The 23705-nt window shown below is 47.2% G+C and overlaps 1 protein-coding gene across 2 annotated transcripts; it reads left to right on the top strand.

Annotated features, from left to right (window-relative positions):
• The first annotated feature begins 364 nt into the window (after positions 1 to 364).
• Positions 365 to 23646, top strand: cpne2 (copine II). 2 transcript variants are annotated; one of them, XM_027029599.3, is made up of 16 exons: positions 366 to 1117; positions 7370 to 7584; positions 9571 to 9750; positions 10121 to 10195; positions 10282 to 10353; positions 10470 to 10553; positions 10783 to 10872; positions 10952 to 11050; positions 11762 to 11848; positions 12766 to 12825; positions 15477 to 15610; positions 15792 to 15846; positions 16823 to 16874; positions 17101 to 17234; positions 22310 to 22546; positions 23063 to 23646. In XM_027029599.3, the coding sequence occupies exons 2-16, from the start codon at positions 7399 to 7401 to the stop codon at positions 23168 to 23170; spliced, it is 1653 nt and encodes a 550-aa protein (XP_026885400.2). In that variant the 5' UTR covers positions 366 to 1117; positions 7370 to 7398; the 3' UTR covers positions 23171 to 23646. The 2 variants fall into 2 exon arrangements, with proteins under 2 accessions (XP_081572744.1, XP_026885400.2); XM_081716618.1 differs by lacking the exon at positions 10121 to 10195 and having other exon boundaries at positions 365 to 1117.
• The last annotated feature ends 59 nt before the right edge of the window (positions 23647 to 23705 follow it).

A 23705-nucleotide genomic window follows, 5' to 3' on the forward strand; every position in this document is an offset into this window, starting at 1 on the left:
GATTAAACACTTTTATGTAACGCTGCACCTTTGGACATCTTCTCTGCACCTGTCTCGCGTGAGAGAGTCCACGCCTCGTGCCGTGTTCACGTAGGATAACCCACACTGGCTTAGCAGAGCATGTCTGCACAACTCTAAAGTTGCCTAAAGTTGCAGTCTTGACGTGAAATATTTTATATATGTATATATGGCTGTGCATTTTTGCTTTCTTACTCTGCAATATTCATCTAAAAGTTTTATTTTTTTTTTATAATAAAAAGTTTTAATTTTTTTTTCTGTCATTACTACACTTAGTAGTTACTTTTTTATTTTTAAAACAGCAACGTGTGCTCTGTGATCGCGCCGCTAGATAGCGTTGCAGCAATTTGACAGTGATGAGACTTTGCCTCAGTCTCAGGTTTGCGGTTCAGAAATGAAAAACATTTAATTCCCTCATTCATACGGTGACTAATTTGACGGTGGAGAAGATTATATTAGTAAATACGGTAATGATGATTTCACCAGAAGCGCAGACTCAAGCAAAAACCATCCTAAATTTGTAAAGATTCAAAGGAAGAGATTTATTGTTTGTACGGACTTTGCGATTTATTGCAAGTCCCTGCAGCAATGCTGTTACTCGTTTGTTAAACGACGCAAAATTTCAGTTCCAATCAATTCGGTCAACAACAGGTGGTTCAATAATAGCGATTTTTCTCTTGCGTGAATCAGAAGTACAGCTTTGCAGTGTGTTACCGGGCTCTGCCAAACCCCACGACTTCACAGCTCCGTGCAGCCAGGCGGAGTCGTTGGAACCGTGTGAACCACTAAAAACTCCTGCATGGGGCGACAGCGCACCACCAAACGCGCGGGTGGAGGCTGTCGGGGGTGTGCGAACTAACCCACCTAAGCACGTTTGGTTGGAGGGACCCGCCGGCTGGAGCGGCTGTAACTTTTTACGCCCCGTCCGTTCGTGCTGTCCGTTCGTGCTGGGTCGGGTCCCTTCCGGTCCGGTCTCGGTCGGCGGTGCGCCTCACCTCGCCTTGTCTTGCCTGACAGAGTGCTGGTGTGCCAGGACGACGAGGAGCGAGAACTCGCTGGACAAAAGTAGACGAAGCCACCTGGGAGCAGCCTTCGAGCGGTGAGTGAGTGGTTCTGTTTAAGGCGTTTGGGTGCACAGCCTCGGGAGTAGCTGAACTGGGGGGGGGGACGCGTAATGGAGAAGTTGCATTCGTGAAGGCTCATTGTCCTCCACCAACGCAACGTGCAAACGGCACATCTGGCCGAAATGAGGCGTAAAGATATGCAGCACCTGCAAATAAAACGAAGCCTTTGAGCGCGACGGTAACCCGTTCATTATCGGGGGAAAACAGTTTAGCGAGAGCTCCTTCATGGCACCTCTTCGTGCTCTTCGTAATGTTAGAGATTTCTCGAGCCGTTTTTGTTTTAAACGTGATATTTACAGAAAGGGAAAACAAACCCACTGTCATTACGACCGACCAGTTCTATTAAATAACTGTTTGCTTGTTTGTTTGTTTTTGAACGCCTCCTACCTGGTCTGTTTGTGTCCGTGTGCCTGGGTTTAAAGAGGCACGCTGGGCTACGGGATTCCGATTCCGCGCGCTTCACGGCTCATACGCGGTTGTCCGCGTGCTCTGAGGGATGCGCAAAAAGCTCGGAGCCCAAACCACTGACGGTGTAGCGGGGAACAGGGCATTGCAGGACCACACCGAACGACTGACACAGCCGAAATGAACGCTGGTCCTTTGGGCATTACGTGCGCGTTCTTGTTCTGTACTTGTTGGTGTAGAGACGTCGGTGCTTTGTGCATTCGCTCCGACGACCCGCTCGGAAATATCCGAGTAGCCTAACAACTGCTAAAGTGACGCTCCAGAATAAAGTGGGGCCCATTTTGAGTGGGAGAATAACAATTATCGCAGCGGCACGTCTCAGGCAAAGCGTGAAAAGCTGTTAACAGCAGTGGGGTTCAACAGAACCAGAACCCAGCAGAATTGAATACATATTTAATGCACAGGAACGTAATTAACTCAGTTTCACGCTTCCGTTCCTTAAGTCATCTGCCCTTACATTGTAGGCCCTCTGAATAAGTGCCTGAAAGTACTCGTGTTGCGGTCCCAATAATCATGACTTCATGACGAGCAGTGTGGGGTCGAATCTGATGGCGCGGGACCTCCCAGCAGGACAGATAATGGTCACACATCGTCTGTGTTTAAAAGTGACCGATGTGATCTTTTTTTAAATAACCTGTTCTAGTTCTCAGTGACGTGTGCCAGTTTGGAAGTGAACGGACCACTGTGGAAGCAAAACAGGTAGTTCATTCATTTGTGTTAAAATTTCCTCTTTTAGTTCTGTTTTGGAATTTTATGATGGCAGTGGAAAATTGAGAAAGAAAGGAACATTGAATCGGTGCACTGGTCGAGCATGATGGCTATACAGACACTATGTAGTTATATATAATTAGTCTGTGCATCACACATCGATTCTCTCTCACACTCTCACACACATCCTCTGAGGTTTTAAGGACATGGGGATTTATGTTGGATCAAAATTCCCAGAACGAAATGGAGCCAAACACCATTTTTTCTTTTGCGGCTTTGTTTTCAGGCTGTATGTAGATGATGGTGAAAATGCAGCTTCTTGTAAGTTAAAAATAATAATTAAAGATCACTCTTTAATAACTGAAGTGCAATATGCTCAATGTGTGCTGCTAGTTGCACAGGAGACAGAGGTTTGAAGAAGAAGGGTAGGTTTGTGCTCTATTACCTGGTTGGACGCAGGCAGGCACGTAACCACGCACCTGATGACTGTAAGTGTTGTTTATGATTTATGTCCTTGGTGAGCATGAGTTTCCACTATGACCGTGTGTGTGTGTGTGTGTGTGTATGTATGGGTGTGTGTGTATGTATGGGTGTGTGTGTGGGGTACGGTACGGTACTAATCCTTGCTGTTGTGTCTGGAGTCCAGGACAGAGCATGCCACTGTCGGAGGTAAAACAGGGAAATATATGATTATAGTGCCACTGGTACTTATCAAGCTGAGGCTAAATAAAGACGCTGCTAAGTTGTGGAGAATCTTGAGGTGTGTGACTCTGGGTGGGGTGTTTGGCCTCACTGGGGGAGTTTTGCTGTCAGTTCTTTCTTTCCAGTACTTGCCACATCGGCCTAATTTTGTTTGGGTTTTTTGTTTATTTTTTTAAAAATCCGTAGCCGGTAAAGTCATGCGAGTGTTGAAGTGTAGCTAAAACATTCACACAAATCTTTAGGCAAAGCAAGGTTTTGTGCCACAGATGTGACTTCAGAACGCTGATGTCAAATACAAGTGGTGGAGCAGCACACCAGGTGATCAGTACGGCGGCTTAAAATACACTACAGCGAAGTGCGGGCACTTTTTTGATTCTGGAGAACTGATCTGTTTAGTTTACACATCTATAAAATCTCTCTCCCTCCCCCTATCTCGAGTTCCCATTGCAGTTAGAACACTGAATTAATTGCTATGTGGTTACTGGCCTCAATGGATACAAGAAATACCTCATAGGGTAGGTCAGTAGGCCAGCCACGTCCTGCTCCACACCCACACAGACCAGCCGCACAGTTTTCCGTGATGCTTTCTGTGTTAGTACCTCTGTTTCATAAGAGAGATGAGATTGGCTAAGCCAAGACTTTTCATGTTTGTGTAAATGTTAATGCATGTTTATGCCCAAACATAATTTGGCACAGGTTTGTGTTGTGCCGTGGATTAACTACATGTAGCAGGAATATTAATCACCCATATTTGTATTCTCTGTCTATGGTGGTCATAGTCTATTTATGGTTAGTGACACTAACATAGGGAGAAAGACATTGGTACATCAGTATCTTAGCAACAGGCGCCCTCAGTGTGTTTCTCATGTCCTGCCATGACGTTCTTGTTCTCTCTCTCTGTGTGTGTGTGTGTGTGTGTGTGTGTGTGTGTGTGTGTGTGTGCATTATTCAGGTGTTTGTATCTTCAAATGTGTGTGAGAGAAGGAGCCAAAAGTTGAATTATTTTTTTCAAGTTTTTGTAAAGAAAAATGTTTGGTTCACCTAGTCAGGTAATCTCTGCAAGTGTTTAAATAAATAATTTATATTTTCTCGTGTTATTCAGTGGTTTTGCTGTCATTTTATTTATAAAATTATATAAAGTCAAAATTGCATTCTAACACTTTATAAATAACAAAAAACTAAGTTAAAACTGTGTGTTTCTGAATATCTCCTATTAATGAAGTATTTTTGTCATTTGTGTCAAGATGGCGTCTGTTGCGTCTATGAGCGTTGAAGCGCTGTGTTGAAAAGGAAACTCACCCATCGTAACTGCAGAAAAGAGTTGATGATGGCAATGAATGGGGCTACTTCTATGTGTTAAGAAATCTGCCTTTAAATGCCAATGGCGTCTCCATAAACCGCCTGGCGAAATTTCTCGGAATCTGTTTGTCCTCTCTGACTGGGACTAGGCTCACTTTCAGAGAGTTGGGTAGGAGCCTTAACTTTAGGAAACTTCTCGACGGTAAACAAAGCAACGTGCTTTCCGCAAGGGATCCAACATATTATATTAAATCTTTTAATTGCGCTTCATTTAAAAACGGGATATTCTCACCATATTATGGAGATGGGAGACCCTTAAAGACACCTTTGTTAAATTATACGTCTCGGAGTGGAGGAGATCTCCTCTTTTGTAGAGCGCATTCACCAACAGCGCTGATCGTCCGGATAGAGGTGCGGGTGCGTTATACGCGTGAGCTCGTACATCCCGTTTCACGAGAGTAACGAGGAATGATAACACGGTATCAAAGAGCCGCGGAAGGCAAGCAGAGAGGACCTGTCTTATCTGTGGAAACATCGGGAAACTAATGCAGTACGTATCATTAGTGGCACATAATGATAAATAATAGCACACACCCAATCAGTTCATAAGCTTTATCCTATTAAGTGTCAGAAAGCTGCTCTAACTGAGCCTAACGAATTACGCACCAGAAACCTCCGTGTTTGCCTCGTGGAGAGGCTGAGAGTGGGGTAACCTGCCAAACAATCAGGCGAGGCAAGGATGGTGTCACTCATGAGACGATAAGAAGTTACAAAGCAATGGTCGTGTACAGCTCTTACACAAATACTCTTGGAAATGCGCTCTTACTTATAGAATTCCAAGAAGGAGAGTATACCTGCCGATAAGACGACGCGGATAATTCCCGGCTTCCTTCATCTATGAAATGTCTGCTGAGCCGTATTCCACTGTGGCGGATAAAAACAGGCGTATTGTCGGCTAAACGGGAAGCTTGTATTTATCGACAAGGAATGAACGAACACGCGTTCTGTCTAAAGACGGCCACAGATTACTTTAAACACGAATCGGCAAGATTGTATACGGTTTTCCTGGACTTTCAGGACGCTTTTAGCACTTTGCCACACAGCGTCATGATTAGTTAATTGGAAGAATTAATCTGCCGAAAATCTATGTTGATATAATTAAGGATGTTTATAGTGGTTTCTTTTTGCAGGTGATATGTGGAGATCAACTCACTGCTCCGGTTAAACGTCAGACTGGCACTAAGGCTGGGTTTTCATGAAGTGCTGTGAACGTCATTATTGCCATAAACCCACTGGTTAAAGTGGCTTGGCCTCTGAGACATAAGAGATGCAGGAACCCAAACCTTGTCCAAGGGGATGTCGATGACGTACAGACATCCACGAGACAAGACAGTATTGTTAATAATACGCCCTCACGTACATATATATGTTTGCAGTGGTCAGGACTTGAGTTTAAAAATGCGCCGTTTTACGAAAGACGTTAAGGGGGGTATCGCCGTTTAAAGCGAAAGGCGAGAAGCCGCACGTGCTTTTCAATTATTGGGAGTTAAAAGTTTATGCAAGGAATGAAACGTACTGTTACCTTGGACATGGATTTAACATCGCAGAGGAGGGAGATCTGTGCTGCATGTTTCTCTAGGACGGACAGAATACTTTAATCTCCACTACCTCTGATCCTGAAACTTCACGCTGTTCGGGGACTTGAAATTAATAAGAAAAATGTACATTTATGTTAGAAAATGGGTAGGACTTAATACTCGTCCAACAAGAGACATTAGTAAAAAAGATTTAGGCACTTTAAATGCTGGAATGGGTTTACACAGTAACCAGGATGAACCTCTCGAAACGCGTGCTGAATAACGATGACCCTGCCGTTCGAAAACTGGCTGGCACGCCGGCCACAGGGTTTGGAGCGCGCGCAGATCGGTCCGATTTAAATGAGCTCAGTGAGTGGAAATCACCGTGGAGACGGATATGGTTAATAACGGAATAGGCATGATGTATTAGACTCTTACCAACTCTATCAGCGCCAACACCGGACTGGCCTGAGACCGGCAGGGCAGCGTGCCTGTTTGTCGCGTGCGGACCTTCGCGTCGTGGAGCGCATTGCTTATGGAGTCAGTAGCACGTGTTACGGATGGATATCCTGCTTCTACAGGGATGTGCATTACGCGGGATGACTGCGTTGTAGATCTCATTGTTAAAGGACCGCAAGTGTCGTCGTCTTCATCAGTTACAGTCTGTACTCATAAAAAGGTTCAAATGGACTGGTTTTTACCACTTAATCAAAATGTGTTATTAGTAATTCACTGAAGACCCCAGATATTGTCATGAAATTACTAGCTATGTTAGGATTGTGGAAAGTGGCTGTTCTTTCGATAGTTATATGGAACAATGTTATGCCTTAAAATGGTTCAAGTTATCAACCACTAGGTAAAGTTTTGTATACATGTGGTTATAGTTGTGGAGTAATTAATTTTTGGTAGTCTTGATCATGTCCACGGAACGTGTGTAAGGGGTTCACAGACTGGGAAAAGTAAAGCCAAACAACTAGTAAAATACTGTCCAGCATTCAGTACTGTTCAATATGGGCTGTTAAAGGAAGTGGGCATATTTGGTGAAGACACTGTTTATATCCATAAAGTTTGAATTATTGTGGACAGAAGTTCTGAATTGCATAATGACTCTGACCAAGTAGTCAGATTATGCTATGAACATTTTCTTATTTAATCTAAATAAAGTGTTTAAATGTATATGAATACCAATAGCTCATTCTATCAATTAAGTATTTATTTGTCATTTGTAGCACCTGTAAACTAGTAAATGACACAGTTTGATGTAATGATGTTTAATTGACACAAGCTATAACACAAAACTACTGCAGAGACCATAAGGAGATGAGGCCAGAGAAGCAGTGGATGATGCTACCACGGAGGTGACAGTCCAGCCCCTGCTGGCCTCTACACGCTCCCTGTGGGAAAAGGAACAGTGTTAATACCCACGTCCCTGCTGTGTTCGGTACTCTAATGTGCTGTGATGCGTTGTGCCCACAGGGTGTAGGAGAGGAGGGAGTCTGGCCTGCATGGCTTACACTATGGGCTCGGGGCGTGATGCCGGCCCCGCCCTCGGCCCCGCCCTCGGCCCCCAGCACTGCGTCACCAAAGTGGAGCTCTCTGTGTGCTGCGCCAGCCTTCTGGACCGCGACGTGGCCTCCAAGTCCGACCCTTTCTGCGTGCTCTTCCAGGAGGTGGATGGCAGCTGGGCGGAGGTGTGGCAAGTCGCCGCCTTTGCATTCCTGGTTGGGAGGGGCTTAGGGGAAAGGGGGCGTGGCATGGAGGCTGGAAAAGAGGGAAGAGTGAAGCATGTGTGTTGATGGTAGAGGGGCAGAAGGAGGAGCGGAGGGGAGGGGAGGAGCTATGCAGAAGCAAGCACTCTGCACTCCGGTGGCTTTGTGAGCACATATACCCTAGATAAATGTGGCTGAGAGGCACAGTGTGAAACTGTGTGTGTGTGCGCGCGTATGTGTGCATACACTTTCTCTGGTCGCTGTAATATCTGTGGGCCTCTGATGGTCAATAGTGCAAGCCTGAACATGAAATCAATGTTTCGCAGTGCTCTGTAACCATGGCAACAACATGAGAAACAAAAGACTCCTGCTTTTAAAACAAGATACATAGAGAGGCATCTTGTGTGTGTGTGTGTGTGTGTGTGTGTGTGTGTGTGTGTGTGTGTGTGTGTGTGTGTGTGTGTGTGTGTGAGAGAGAGTGCGTGTCGGAGGGGAAACTGTCCTGGAAACAATGCAGTAATAGATGTAAATATGTCTATAGAAAATTTTGGTCTTGCCAGAAGATAAGTGGATCGATAACATATCTTTGTAATTTAAACCCTCTGAATGTGTTGTGCAGCCGTTCTTTTGGGCCAGCGAGTAGGCGCAGTGGCCGCGTGACCCCGTGAACTGGGCCATGTCTCCCAGCCCAACCACCAGAGGCAGAGTACAAGTGCTTTGGAAGCCCAGCTACTTACATGCACTACTTACATTTGCATATGATATCTTACACTTGCATATACACACACACACACACACACACACACACACACACACACACACACACACACACACAAGTTTCTTTATGCTTGTGTGTGTGTGTGTATGTGAAACAATTTGCAGTGTTACAAGTCATTTCATTGTAACAGGAAGGCAGATATTTAGTAGTAGGCTATTTATGTAAAAATGTTTCATATGTATGCACAAGTATTTCATGTGTATGCCCAAGTGTTTCATAGGTATGCACAAGCAGTGTGCGTGTGCGCAAGTGTTTCACTGACTTCTTCCTAAACTGACCTTCATTAAAGAGAAAAGATACATTGCTCTCTCAACGTGTGTGTGTGTGTGTGTGTGTGTGTGTGTATACATGTGTAAACTCTGACCCAACAGTGATTGTTCTTTCTTGCTAAACACTTATAGAGCTGCTAATCTATCCAGCCACTGAGAAATGGCCCCATACACTGACTCAGCAGCTACAATAAGAAAGAATAACAGTGACACCATCAAACCACTCAGTCTCTCACTCTCTCTCTCACTCTGACCCTCTCACTCCATCTCTCTCACTCTGACTTTCATCTCTCACTCCCTCACTCTCTCTCCCTTTCTCTCATTCATCTTTTACCACAGATCTGGACATGGTCTAACCGCAGAACATCTTGCCCATATGTTCGGTTATATCCAGGGCTCTGCTCGGGTGGACATAAATATGCATGTTTGTGTGTGTTAGCACATTTTGTATATTTTCATGTTGATTCTGAATACTTCACCAAAAGGAATGTTTTTTGTTTTTTTTTCCCCTTCAAGTGCTGGCAAACAGTGAATCAGTGAATCGCAGTGGAACGGCTTCTCTTCAGTCTCATTCCCTCCTTATCCGCTCGCTCTCTCTCTCTCTCTATCTATGCTCTACATCTCTGTTGTCCCAGAATGCCACCCTATTACATCAGTCACATCCACCTGTTTAAACTTCACAGTAATCTATATTTGGCATGTCTGCTCCTTTTTCTGTGGAAACGTGCTATTTCACAGAGATGTGACGACGCGCAGCCCAGCGAATCAATAAAAGCCTGCCCTCCCCTAATCTAAACACTCGTGTGCAAGTTTCATCACATTTGCGCTGATAACGAGCACTTCTTGTAGCTGACTCCTACGGGAGGTGACCCAAGTAACTTTCCCCCCCTCCACTCTTCCTCAACCCCCGCTGCCTTGCAGCTGAGCCGGACGGAGACTGCGGTGAACAACCTGAACCCCGTGTTCGGGGTGAAGTTCCAGGTGGATTACCACTTTGAAGAGGTGCAGAAGCTCAAATTCGCGGTGTTCGACGAGGACAAATGTAGCAGCCAGCTGTACGAGCATGACTTCCTGGGAGAGTTCATCTGCACACTGGGCGTGGTACGGCCTCGCGTCTCTCACACACACGCACCTCCTCGTGGCTGCCTGTCCTCGTTGCCAGCAGACTAAGCCCAAATCTGTCGATTTAAGTGACCCAAATCGATCCAGTCCCGCTAGATGATCACAGCAGCCAGATCTATATTTTATGGATGCAGCTCCCAAAGCGGCATTAGTTAATGAACTTAAATCGACCCGGGTTTTCTTCTCTTAGTGCTGAAATCCTATGTAGTAGTCTGGGTGTAAAAGTCACAATTACCTGCCTGTGTGTGTGTGTGTATGTGTGTGTGCTTCAGCATGGTTTAATCTGGACTGCCTGTGTGTGTGCGCGCGCCTCAGCATGGTTTAATCTGGACTTCCTGTCACCACGCAGATTGTATCCAATAAGAAGCTTCATCGGCCTCTTGTCTTAGCCAATGGCAAACCAGCAGGGAAGGGAGCCATTACTGTAAGCCCCCAGGACTGTGTTGTTGCAGCATTTGTACGTGCTCCATGTGTTTTAAGGGCCTCATTTTCAGCTTGTTTTTGTTCAAGATAACTGCGCAGGAGCTATCAGACAACAGAATAATTACCCTGTCCATGTGTGGGAGGAAACTGGATAAAAAGGTGAGCGCCAGCTCAGCATTTCAGCACGGTGCTCACATCAGGCCTCCTGCGCCTGTTGCACATTCCTGAGTCTTGAAAGACATTGTTCTCGTGTTTAATTGGGCACTGGATTTCAGGATTTCTTTGGGAAATCGGACCCTTACTTGGAGTTCCACAAACAAGGCGAGGACGGGAAATGGATGCTGGTCCACCGGACGGAGGTAGGATGTCCCGCTAACAATCCTCCCGTATCGGACTGCATACGTCGGAGTGGACATGTGGTTGTGGTTTGATAACAGAACAGTGACTGCTTAGGCTGTGTCATTTCGGATTCATTAGATAAGACATTTTTACACCTGTGTTAGAAAGTTGCGTGAGGGTGAGTTTTGGAGGAATTGTAAGGTGAGAAGATTTTTCAAACTTGTAGTCTTTTCCCACTGTGTGTGGCAGGTGATAAAGAACACTCTGGATCCAGTCTGGAAACCGTTCACGGTGCCACTCATCTCCCTCTGTAACGGCGATGTGGACAGGAACATCAAGGTGGGGCCTTGTCTCTGCACCTGTGTGTCGTTGGCTCACACCTGCGCCAGGGCCCTGACGACGTGCGCGTTTCCCTCAGGTGCTGTGCTATGACTACGACAACGACGGAGGCCACGATTTCATTGGAGAGTTTTATACCACAGTCACGAAGATGAACGAAGCACAGAACTCCGTAGAGGTGAGCTGGGCTGAGGCCTGACCCTGTCTGACCCCTGTCTGACCCCATCTGACTAGCCTCACGCTGGGCCTGAAGCCAAAAGCTCTTTCCACCAACCTGTTTCCCACCTTCTGGTGTCATTTGTTCTGTTCCACGCAGGTGCGAACACGGATCACACTCCTTGTGCTTTTTTGGCACTTGTCCTCCTTCGTACTGGGCGCCCACTGTAAGCGCCTCATGATCTAACAAAATGAAGAGTAAAAAAAGAGTGCGAGAGGGAAAATCTTTCTCATTTTACTGCTACTTTTTTGTTTACTGGAAGCTGTATGCGTTCTAGTAGAAAGCGGGAGTGGGCAGAGCCTGTTGCCTCAGGTCCCGCCCCCGCTTGCAGGCCGTGGCTCAGCCACTTCCCAGCAATTACAGCCCGTTGAGTTCATGTCACTCCTGACATGGATCCTGGCCTGCTCTGTCATTCCTGCTCCCCTTCTCCCAGTCCAGAAAGTCCCAGATCACCGTACCACCATAGCTCAGACAGAACTCCCCACACACCCAGCAGAGCTTGGAGGCAGTCGCACCTGAACGCACATGCGAGGCGTGCACACACACACACCTGCTTGGTTTGTAGACAGTTTAAGTGAATCTGACTGCTTCCATAAAGCGTGAGGGATGCTGGGAAGTCACCTGTGCTGACGCGGTCATGACTCCGTGGGATTAACCTGTCTCCTGCCGCAGGTGGATTTTGACTGCATTAATCCCAAGAAGCAGAAGAAGAAGAAGAACTACAAGAACTCTGGCGTCATCATTCTGAAGTCGTGTAAGGTAAAGACCTTCACAGCCCTGCCCCCTGCAGGTAATGACCTTCACAGCCCTGCCCCCTGCAGGTAATGACCTTCACAGCCCCGCCCCCTGCAGGTAATGACCTTCCCAGCCCCGCCCCCTGCAGGTAATGACCTTCCCAGCCCTGCCGCCTGCAGGTAATGACCTTCACAGCCCCGCCCCCTGCATGTATTGACCTTCACAGCCCCGCCCCCTGCATGTATTGACCTTCACAGCCCCGCCCCCTGCAGGTAATGACCTTCACAGCCCCGCCCCCTGCAGGTAATGACCTTCACAGCCCCCCCCCCCCCCCTTGCAGGTAATGACCTTCACAGCCCCCCCCCCCCCTTGCAGGTAATGACCTTCACAGCCCCCCCCCCCCTGCAGGTAATGACCTTCACAGCCCCCCCCCCCCTGCAGGTAATGACCTTCACAGCCCCACCCCTGCAGGTAATGACTCCACCCCCTGGCCCACCCTCAAGTCCACCTTGTTGGAATTAAGCAAACTTAATTGAATGCAATGAAAAACTTCTATAATGTATATGGTCATTAAGACTTTTTTTTAATACTGTCTGCCTTTTTCATTTTTTACTGTAATTTATATTTATTTATTATTTTATGGTTACCATAATTGTGGTTCTTCTAGGCAGAGATTAACATATTGGCTCTAAATCCCACATTAAATACCACATATTTAATATCAGCACAGAACACCTGTCAATTCCACGTCGTCAACCATAAACATAATTGCCTCTCTGTTATTTCCAGTTGACTTGAGTTTTAATTTGCGTCCAATGCACACGTACAGAGAGACCCGCACCTACAGGGGTCTCCGTGCTTGGTGGGGTTCCGTGAGGGGAAAGGTGGTTTACCATGAACTCAGGGACTGCTGACTATGGGTTTGGTCTGATGCTCTTCAGATTACGAGGGATTATTCATTCCTGGACTACATCCTGGGAGGCTGTCAGCTCATGTTTACGGTGAGTATGGTTCGAGTTCATGTCCTGGATTACATTTCCCTCACCCACAATGCCTTGTGCAACCTGGCCTGTAATGAACTCAGCACTTTCACTTTGATGCGGACTGCATGAAATGAAATTATGATGGTGACAGGAACAATATGGTAACTGCAGTATGCATTCACTCTTAGCTGTGTGAAGATGGGCAGTACAAGAGGCACAGCTGCCAGGTGTGTGGTCAATACACACGGCGTGACATCACCGTAGTGTCATGATGTCACTTGATGTTGTTGTCATTGGGAAGATGTTTACGTCAGGGAGAGCTGGAACGTTCTGTTCCAGGTCTCTGAATTGCGCGTGCGTGTGTGTGTGTGTGTGTGTGTGTGTGTGTGTGTGTGTGTGTACTGATGGGCTGAGCCTCTCAGGCTTTTGTGTGTGTACAGTGAGTGAAGAGTCTTTGTTCGTCATGTAACTCACTGACAGGAAATGACACCAAAAGTGAGTGAACGGCATGGGTTGCTATAGCGACGGGGTTCCGAGCAGGAGGGCCGTGAGGCACGGCAGGAGGGACTGGGAGGTTGGGGGACAGGAAACACTTATGGTGTGTCTTCATCCCACCTTGTCTCGTAGCCCATGTGGTCCTTCGCAGACACCCTGGGGTGTCTTGGCTACAGTTCCAAGGCTATATAGACCCAGAACTCCGGATGTATTTCTGTTCACTACCAAGCTTTACCAGTGTACCAGGCTTGATTTGGGAAGAGAACTGGAATTGTGTGTGAGGGGGCTAAGACTGTGTTTGTGCCACCAGGAAGGCTGTCAGAAAGAGAACAATGCGTAACCCATGGCCACGGTTTCTCCTGAGGCTGCTCCTGGTTGCCGGGTGTGCTCCTTCCTTTGAATGTCAGGAACAGATATTCACAACCGATATTGACACAGGGAACTCACTCCTTGACTCCCCTCACCTCAGTCCCCTGATCCGCTTCTCTCTGAGAGGGGGAGAGCGAGAGAAACGAGGAGGAGTGAGAGAATGAGCGTGAGAAAGAGAGGAAAAAATTTGAGCGAGAAAGAGAGGGAGATGTAGAAGTGAGAGAGGGGGATGAAGAAGATGAAGAAGAAAGTGGGGGGGACACACCCTGATCTTTTCCCAGACCTCCGCATGCACTCGGCTTTATACAGGATAAAATGGTGTCTTCCATGCGCTGGTCTGTCTACTGGTACAGGCAACAGCAGCATAGTGCACAGGGCCCATGTGTACTGGGGTCAGACCACTGGGCTCAGTGCACAGGGCAGGCCTTACCCAATGTCGTTGGCCCGTTCAGTCACAATGACCAGGGTCAGGGGTCAGCAGGAGTTGGGGGTTGCCAGACATGAGGAGATAGCAGAGTGCTCCAGATTGGTAGACAGTCAGACAGTTATTCTTTTATTTGTTTATTTAACAGGAACAGTGGACAATTGAAAGGACACCAAGGACACTGTTTCATTAAGAAGCTGTTCTGATTGTGAAAGACACTGAATCAGACACGGAGAAGCTGTGTTTTGTAACACACTGGTGTCTGTGCCAAATTCAGGCAGTTCCTCCTTTTGGAATTACTTCACAGATAAAAACACAGTCATCAGATATCAGAAAATCTTGATTATGCCTCCTTGTAGAGAGGTTTCCTGATTGGTTAGTACAGTTGGACCACGCTGAAGTGTTTAGTCACTGATTACAGAGCACATGAAGGCCACAGAAATGGTTTTGCTCCCTCGGGAACTCTGGATGGTGATTGCTCTCAGGATATATAGTCAGTTCAGGCCGAATGTGAACAAAGTCACTCTCGTGTGCTTTACGACTTTCCCGGGGGTGCGGAAAGGGGTTCGGGATCATGGATCTAAAAAAAAATAAAAAATCAAACAAATGGTTAAGAAATGATGTGCATACTCTTACGCCTGTGAGTTAATGAGCGATACTTTTAGGAGACGTTAGCGAGACGTTAAGGAGCAGTATCTGCCGCCGACACCGAGTGTATGCTGAGTGCTGTGCTCACAGCCAGAGTCTGCTGTGAGCACCACCCTCATTCTGTCATTACTTCTTTTCTTCTCTCGCTTTCTTTCACGCCATCACGCTTTTGCACTCTCTCTCTCTCTTTCTGTCTATATATATATATATAAAGTGTGTGTGTGTTTCACTCTGTTTTTCTCTGTCCCTCCTTTTGCTGTTTATTTCTTTTTTTCTCTCTCTCTCTCCTGTTCATCTGTCAGGCCTGCAGCAGGATCTGTACAGAATGTAGTTATGCAGCTCGGGTCAGGACTCCCGGGGGGCAGCAATCGGCTCACTATATGGGCGAGTTGGTCAGGTGGGCGGGAGGGAGGATGGGCAGTGGGCCTCTGGCTTGTAAGGTGCCTGCTGTGTGTGTTTAATCTATAGTCACCCATGACCGCAAGTGGAGTGCTAGTTAATGTACTGTAAGTGGACTGCTTTCACAGCACTCCTAGACTAAAAGTCTGTAATCAGTTCCCAGCGCATTCTTCCAGCCTGTGTAATTGTAAGGAAGATGGAATTCCCAGATCCCCATTCTTCTGAGATCCTTTTAAGTTCCTTTGAGGTGTTTGATAAATACAGTTCAGTTGTTTGCATCTCTCTGTGTGTGTGTGTGTGTGTGTGTGTGTGTGTGTGTGTGTGTGTCCTCCAGGTTGGCATCGACTTCACAGCCTCCAACGGCAACCCGAGAGAGCCATCCTCTCTGCACTACATCAACCCTCTGGGCAGTAACGAGTATCTGAGCGCCATCTGGGCTGTGGGGCAGATTATCCAAGACTACGACTCGTGTGTATCCGTGCCGCACGCAGATAACACACCGCACGTCCGTTATGGAGTCTCCTCTAGTGCTCGCTCTGTGCTCAGCTTGACTGAGCTCCAGTTTCCAGATATCGATTATTTTCCGTAGTGACACTGCTTGTGGATAGGAGGGGTCGAGTGTTTATTTATTTATGCTCTCTGTCCACAGAGACAAAATGTTTCCCGCCCTTGGATTTGGGGCTCAGCTCCCACCTGATTGGAAGGTAAGGGGATCGGGTGGAATCGGCAGCGGGGGTGGGGGGTTGCAATGGGGTGTTCAGTAGCCAGTATACAGTCAGCATTTGTGTGTCTGAGAGGAGAGACTGAATTAAAGAGGGAAATGGAAAGGCAGGAGAAACTGGGTGAAGACAGAAATGTCAGAAATGAAGAGACGAAGAAAACATATAATACATGAATATCCCAGTGATTACGCAACTGTCATCCCATCTGGGTTGCCATGACACTGGACTGATGAAAAGGACAAGTGAGGGAGGGAGGGGGGATGGCGAATCGTCAGGAATGCGCGATGTCCTTTGAACGCAACACTTGTAGATCAGAGAAGAACCACTCCGCTCCACCCTGGTGGAAAAATGGGAGCAGCTGCTGGCCTTCCGGGGTGGAACACGGACAGCGAGGGGAGACGGGATTGTTGACCGCAGACACGCCAGAAAACGTTCCCACCATACGCCATGTTCTCCTGTGTTGACGCCTGCCGTTACGGGATCAGTGGCAAGCGACACACTTGTAGGACTTAAACTGTGTGTGTGTGTTTACTACTTAGCAACCACTACTAAAGGAATTATAAGAAAATGTGATAAAAATGTCATTTGCAATGTCTGAACAACAAACATGGTGAACATTGCAATGCCAGCGAGCATTTTGACAAAAATGTTATATATAGTACTTCTATAAATACTGCTATTGTGCGTCAGCTCATGACACTAAACTAATACACTGCGATTTAGGCCACGCGTGAGATATTTATGATAAAGGCGCATCTCCCCACTGACACCCACACTAACAGGAACTCACTAACTGGCTACCTTACGTTTCCACCGTCTGTGTTCAACCTGACGAATCTTGAAGTGTGGCATCCTGTTTCCTAAAAGCTTCGCTGCTGTTTTGCTTTTAAGCTCTTGTAATTTTTTAATGTAGTCACACTGTCTCTGTATTAATGGGTTGTGTTCACTAATGTTCCAGGTGTCACATGAGTTTGCTGTCAACTTTGACCCTACCAATCCATTCTGCGCAGGTGAGAAGCTCCGAAATGTCTTCTGTAATCCCGGCCAGACACAGACTTCCTGTTTTTCATACCTTGGCATCTCTGCCTCTGCCATCACTGCCTCGCTCATGAAGAGCTGACAGACTGAGTCTTCTGCAGGTAGACTTGATGAGCAATGACTTTCCTTTTAGATGACTGCTTGCTGTTGTGTTTGTGCGTGCGTGTTTGTCTGTGTGCGCGCGTGTGTTGTGTGCAGGTGTGGAGGGCATTGTCCAGGCCTACTCTACCTGCCTGCCCCACATCCGCTTCTACGGCCCCACCAACTTCGCTCCCATCATCAGTCACGTGGCTCGGTTTGCCTCCCAGGCCGTGCAGCAGGACAGGGCATCGGTGAGAACCCGCCCGGCCGGACCCTGACGGCACGCGTGCCCTGGCCTCTGACCGCATGCCTGCATGCATAATGCCTCTTACCAGTATGACCGATCCAAACATCCAGTGTGTTTTTAAGCCCAGTGGCACTGAGGGTGCTGACTAGCGTGCCAGTTATTGTTAGTGTAAGATGGGTTCTGGGGAAATGCATTAAGCGTTACTCATTCACATGAATGGAAGAGCTTATGTTGTAAGTAACAGCCTGCTGTGTGTGTGTGTGTGTATGTGTGTGTGTGTGTGTGTGTGTGTGTGTGTGTGTGTGAGAGAGCATGCTCCAGTGACTTGCGTTTTTCTGATCTTGGCTACAGAACCACTCTTTTTACAAGAACATGAGTATGCGTTGCTGTGAATACACACCCATCTCGCATTAAAAAAAGAAAAAAAAACCCCACATCTTCCAAACGCTTTCGTCCACTCCAGCTGGAGAAACAGTGTTCCCATGTCTGTAGCTGCCGGGGGTTTGGTGAGAAGATTGTAGCAGGACAGAAGAGAGCTGGGCCAGACGCGCAGAGCCTCTGTGGCCTGCTGCTTCCCCTGCTCTGCTAACAGCGTGGGCACTGGATGAATGCGTGCACTGTCGGCTTCAGTTTGAAGAGGGGAAACTGCTAATGCACACTTTTGGGAGAGCATTCTCGGTGTTCAGTAACCACGACGCTGCTCTCAGGGAAAGTCGTCTCTGACTTGGTCTGCAGAGGCGCCCGACAGAGATTCTCTGTTATCAGTTCTGACAAACTGAAACTGTGGTACCATGCGTTTATATTGCAGTCCATAAGTGTCCACTAACAGTCATGTGAATTTTAAGTGAAACTTAATGAGGCACAGACTGTCGACATTCAATTGAGGATATGAAAATCTGTATTAGGCAAACCATATAGTTAGGAATCAAAACCCTGTTTATTAAATGTTTCCCCCATTTCAGGAACGAGCTAGTATTTCATTTCAAACTGAGTGTTGCCAGAGTGCAGAACCAAAACAAAGAACGACAGGAATTGAGTGACCGTCCAATTGCTTACAGATTCTGCTGTCTGTGTCCAGTCAGCCGTCTGGGTTCTGAAGCTCTTCGTTGGGAAGCGTGGAGGTCAGGTACAGCGTCGTTAGAGAGGAGTTGGATCTGTGTCTCATTAGCTTCCTATCTGGCTTCCTATCTGGCCTCTATAACTGTGGTTGAGTTTCTCTAATGCACACCCTACACCTAATGGCTCAAGACGTTTGTGCATATGCAAATGGAGTTATGTTTATTCAGAAGTGAATCATCCAATGGTAGACTCAGGGTGTGTGTGTTGACCCTGTGCCTGATTGCTCTGTTAAAAACCCCCACAAAATGTTCCTCTGGTTGTGAGTTGAAAGTGTGCTGAGTTGCTCTGAGCAAGCGTGCTGTTCACAGTTCTTCCTGCTTTTTATTGTGGGCCTAGCAGAGAGCAGCCATTAAAATCCCTTTTCAATTAAAGCTATTTATAGAGGCTGATTCAGTGAGCAAATGTTCTCATTGCCCCTCTGTTGTTCATGGGTTTTAATGACCTCGGGTCTGCTTTGTCTGCTGGCTAACACCATGACAGGTCTGAGGCTAGCAGCGAGAGAAAGGGGTGTGTGTGTGTGTGTGAGAGAGAGAGAAAGAGACCAAGAGAGAGTGGGCGTGGGTGTGAGAGAGGGACCGAGAGAGCCAGAGAGAGTTTGTGTGTGTGAGAGAGAAAGAGACCGAGAGAGAGTGTGTGCATGAGAATGAGTGCGTGAGAGAGAGCGAGCACATGTGTGTGTGTATGAGGGAGAGAGAGAGAGAGAGTGTGTGTGTGAGAGGGAGGGAGAGAGAGAGAGAGAGAGGGAGCGAGCGCGCGCATGTGTGTGTATGAGGGAGAGAGCGAGAGAGAGAGTGTGTATGAGAGGGAGAGAGAGAGTGCGAGCGCATGTGTGTTTGAGAGAGAGAGAGCGAGCACGTGTGTGTATGAGGGAGAGAGAGAGAGTGTGTGTGTGTGTATGAGAGGGAGAGAGCGAGCGCATGTGTGTATGAGGGAGAGAGAGAGTGTGTGTGTATAAGAGGGGGAGAGAGAGAGAGAGAGCGCGCATGTGTGTGTGTGAGAGGGAGAGAGAAAGAGTGTGTGTGTGTGTGTGTGTGTGTGTGTGTGTATGAGAGAGAGAGAGAGAGAGAGAGAGAGAGAGAGAGCAAGCGAGCATCAGGAAACAAGTACAGAGAGAAGGCCCCCAGGTAAACGGCCTGAGAGTTCCGATTACTGTAGAGAACTGAGAGCCTCTCGCTGAGAGACAGAGACAGACAGGGACGAGCATTGCGTAACCGTTTGCCCAGCAGAAATATCGCTGGCTAACACGAATCCATGGCAGCAGCTGCCAGTGCATGGCAAACGACTAGTGACATTCTAAACATTCTAACGCGCGAATAGAGCGACGTGTCCATATCAGGCAGTGGGCCGAGATTGAGGGCAGCCAGGGAAACCGCTGTGCTGCTGTCCAGCTGGGTCCAACCTGGGTGTCCTCACACAGAGGCATGAGCATGCTCTGATCCAGGCTTAGTCACCATGCTCTGTGAATAAAATGTTTGCCTGGTAGGAAGACATAATAATCATTATTTAACCTTCTTCAAACGCTCATTGGGTGCTTTTTGTCCCTAATTGTACCCTGTCGAGAGAGAGAGAGAGAGAGAGAGAGAGAGAGAGAGAGAGAGAGAGAGAGAGAGAGAGAGAGAGAGAGAGAATCTGTTCTGCCAGGTAGTTGTGCAGCTGATATACTAAACAAAACATAAGAAAAGATAGAAGAATTAGTTAAACATGGCTCTCATAGGCACTGCCATAACTCAATATTTTTGCAAATTGTTATTAGGCTGTAATATATTTATTTCTCCTGAGGAGAGTTATTAGGCTGTAATATCTCACACAAGCTGAAGAGAAAGCATCTGTTTTTTAGTCATGATTTAGATTTTTCTGCCTTTTAAGATCTTCTCTTGAATCAGAAAAAAAATTAGAAAACTTGAACGCGTCACTTTGTGTGTAGTACAGTAATTTATCCAAGACATCACTGTGTCGTACAATAACTTGTGAAATGTGTCTCTTTTGTGTGTAGTACAGTAATTTATTGGACACTGTTGCTGAGCTGTAACTTGGACCTTTGACTACACAGGTGCAGATATTCCGTTTTCTGTAGTGTGTATGTGGTCCTGTAATCAGGATAGTGAGAGCGAAATGAGGCTGCCTGTTTGTACGTTAAAGGCTTGGACTTCACAGAGGCCCCAGCGGGGGATGGGGGGTTGCTGTGGTACACAAGCCTGAGCTGGTGACCCTACACAGGGCATGCAGTCTGGGGCAAGAGGGTAGAAAGATGGAGGATATCTGAGAAACTCTGCTTGTGTGGGAGGAAACGATGGTAGGGTAAACGGAGATGACTGGATCCCAGCAGTTAATAGCTGTGTGTGTGTGTGTGTGTGTGTGTGTGTGTGTGTGTGTGTGTGTGTGTGTGTGTGTGTGTGGCAGGGGTGAAATTTAAAGTATGTTTGTGTGCCTGAACAGTCTTCTGTCAGCAGTCAGTTTGTATGATTTCATGCGTGTGTGTGTGTGTATTCACGCGCATATGCTACATGCCTGAATGGTCCTCCATGTGTCAAGAAGGCATTTTCCATTCATGCATGGTGTGTGTGTGTGTGTGTTGGTAGTAATAAAACAGCTTGTCTGATTCTGCTCTCTCCTGGGAGAGGACAGTGGGGTGGCCTGACACGGTGTGTACAGGAACTGTAGCTCACCACCTCCCAACATCCATCATGCTGTAAGGGCAGGGGGTCATGGCCTTGGGCCCTGCGCTTCCGTGTGACGATGTCCATGCTGTCCCCGCGGCTCTGCGTGGAAGCCACTTAAAATAAAGGTGAGATGGACGATAAAGGGAAGAGAAAGCAGAACTGGATATTCAAGTAACAACGGAGTCATACATTTGGTTTCTAGATTTATGTTTATAGCATTTAGCTGATGCTTTTATCCTTGCTTTTATCAAGTTGTTATTATGACTAAGTTTGCATAATGCATTGAACGTACGAGGTGCGGGACTCGTCGGGAATGTTCAGCAGGAGTGCGGGACATGCTGAATGCTTGCTCTCTGCGGAGCAGGACAAACGAAGTCTTCCAGTAATTACTTATTTAGGCCACACTGTAAGAAATCTCCTTCCCAGAAAGCAGCTGGGCTCAGCTGGCGCTCACCAGTGCTGAGATGAACTTTGGGTAATCACCCTATTTGACCCACTGTGCTTCTGGGATTTGTGGCATCCATCAAAGTCCAAAAAGAACGCGATCTTTGCCTTGACAGTCCAGTGTGGGTGGGTGTGCGGCTGGAGAACGGCCTTGTTGTCCTGGCTTGTCGAGCTGAGCCACGGCTCTGTGCGAAATGCTGGTGTCGAGGAAGCACTGCAGTGGAAAACAGCTGGAGGGGGCAAATGTGACAGCGTAAATTCCCCTCTCACACGTTCGGCCTCCCCTTCTGTCTCTCTCAGCCTGATTGGATTGTGAGTTGTGGATGTTTTGTCTTAAACAGTTTGCTCGAGAGCTAGTTGTGAAGCTGGATCTCATTTGGAGGGAAGGATGTCTGGTACCCATCGCTCTGGTGTTGCTATGCAACATTGCAGGTATTTGGGTTGCATGACAGCTCAGTTAAGTGCTTAGCTGTCGTCCGTGAGTGCGCTAAGCCGACGGGCTGTACCGACGCACAGTTTGAAAAGATAAATACGAAGGCTTCACGTGGTGGGATGTGTGCAGGTCTTCCTCCTGCAAGATGAAAGGACGACGTCCACTAAAGGTGGAAGAAACGTTGAATGTGAAAAATACATGTATTTGAAAACCGTGGAAATGCAAAATCAGAACCATAAACAAATACACAAACTTAGGCAAAAATCTGCACCTTGTCAGACAATTGCTCCGGCTCTGAAGTGCCGCTCACTGAAACGCGCGTCCTAAATAACAACCAGACCTGTGGCTTGATTTGCTGCCATGGTAACTGGGCAGGGTTGGGCCACTAATTCCCTGGGGCTTTGGCTCTGTGTCCTTCTGTAGCAGTACTTCACACTACTGATCATCACGGACGGTGTGATCAGCGACATGGACGAGACGCGCGACGCCATTGTGCAGGCCGCCAAGCTGCCCATGTCAATCATCATCATCGGTGTGGGAAATGCAGACTTCGCTGCCATGGAGTTCCTGGACGGGGACAGCAGCGTTCTGCGCTCCTACACGGGGGAGGAGGCCGTCAGGGACATCGTGCAGTTCGTCCCCTTCAGGGACTTCCGCAACGTGAGTACTACTCCTCCGTCGCAAGGCGGTCGGTCTCTCGCTCTTTTTCAATCCGCCGCGGAATAACGGGAGCAACTTCCTCAGCTCCTCCACGCTCTCGCACCTCCAGGTCTGTTATGTAAAGAATGCGTTCGCATTATTATTCTCAGTCTGGTTAGAGGTCACTGCGCTGCAGTATTGCGCTGTCAATATCACCCTGGTTAATTTGACCTCAAGGTGTCGTTTACTCACTGAATCGATACCGACGGTGCTACAAAGCGGAGCAGTTTGTTGCCAGTTTTCCTGGCACAGCTCCAGTTCCAGAGCGCGCGCGCAGACCAAGCTCTCCGTGGGAAGTGGGGGTTCTGTGTGGCACGTGACTTCCGAGAGAGAGAGAGAACGCAGCCTTCCTTGTGGCACTACTCGCTCTGGCTCCGTTTGTGCGATGGTAGTCTCACCAACCTAACGGACAGCTCTGGCACCCGGCGGGGTATCGGTTGTACGTTTGACTACACTGTACGTTTGATGTCCTTACAGGCGCCGAAAGAAACTTTAGCCAAATCAGTATTGGCCGAGCTGCCCCAGCAAGTCACACAGTACTTCAAACAGAGGAACCTGTCTCCTAGCAACACAGTGGCAGAGTGAATGGAGAGTCCTGGAGTTCACAATGCATGTTGCCAAAATCTACTTACTGTTTACAGAAAAAAAAAAAAAAAGATAAATGAAAAGTGCATGTTTCTTTTTCTATACATAATTGTTTTTAATTAATGTGTTTTTATTTATTGATTTAAATATGCCACCTTATCAAGATGTAATGTAAGGTCTTTTTTTTTTTTTTTTTTGTGCTTGTCAGACGCTAACCATTCCTGAAATGCATAGGACGAAAGAGGACCACTGATTGAATGTAACTTTATACTTGTTATTTAAAAGATGATATTAGCAGAACTTACATGTATCTTTTCTGTAGTGCTTTGTAATTTGTGTTAATTGTATAGTACCATGGTCATGTTGATGTTTTTGCTTTTTATACTGTTTGGTCAGTCCCTTTTCTGTTCTTGTACTCAGGTCAATAAATTTTAGTCGAGGTGTTGCTTAGTAGTGACACGTGGCTTTAGATGACATCCCGCACAACTGTCTGGTGTTTAAGTACTTTACCCGGGAGTCCTGGGTTAGAGTGATG

The sequence above is a fragment of the Electrophorus electricus genome, chromosome 6 (assembly GCF_041902795.1).
Source record: "Electrophorus electricus isolate QZ-2024a chromosome 6, ASM4190279v1, whole genome shotgun sequence".
Taxonomy (NCBI): Eukaryota; Metazoa; Chordata; class Actinopteri; order Gymnotiformes; family Gymnotidae; genus Electrophorus; species Electrophorus electricus.

Coding starts and splice junctions, on each gene's coding strand:
- cpne2 (XM_027029599.3), top strand. CDS start 7,399: ATGGCTTACACTATGGGCTCGGGGCGTGATGCCGGCCCCGCCCTCGGC. Junction 9,751..10,120: donor TCATCTGCACACTGGGCGTG/GTACGGCCTCGC, acceptor GTCACCACGCAG/ATTGTATCCAATAAGAAGCT. Junction 10,196..10,281: donor CAGGGAAGGGAGCCATTACT/GTAAGCCCCCAG, acceptor TTTTTGTTCAAG/ATAACTGCGCAGGAGCTATC.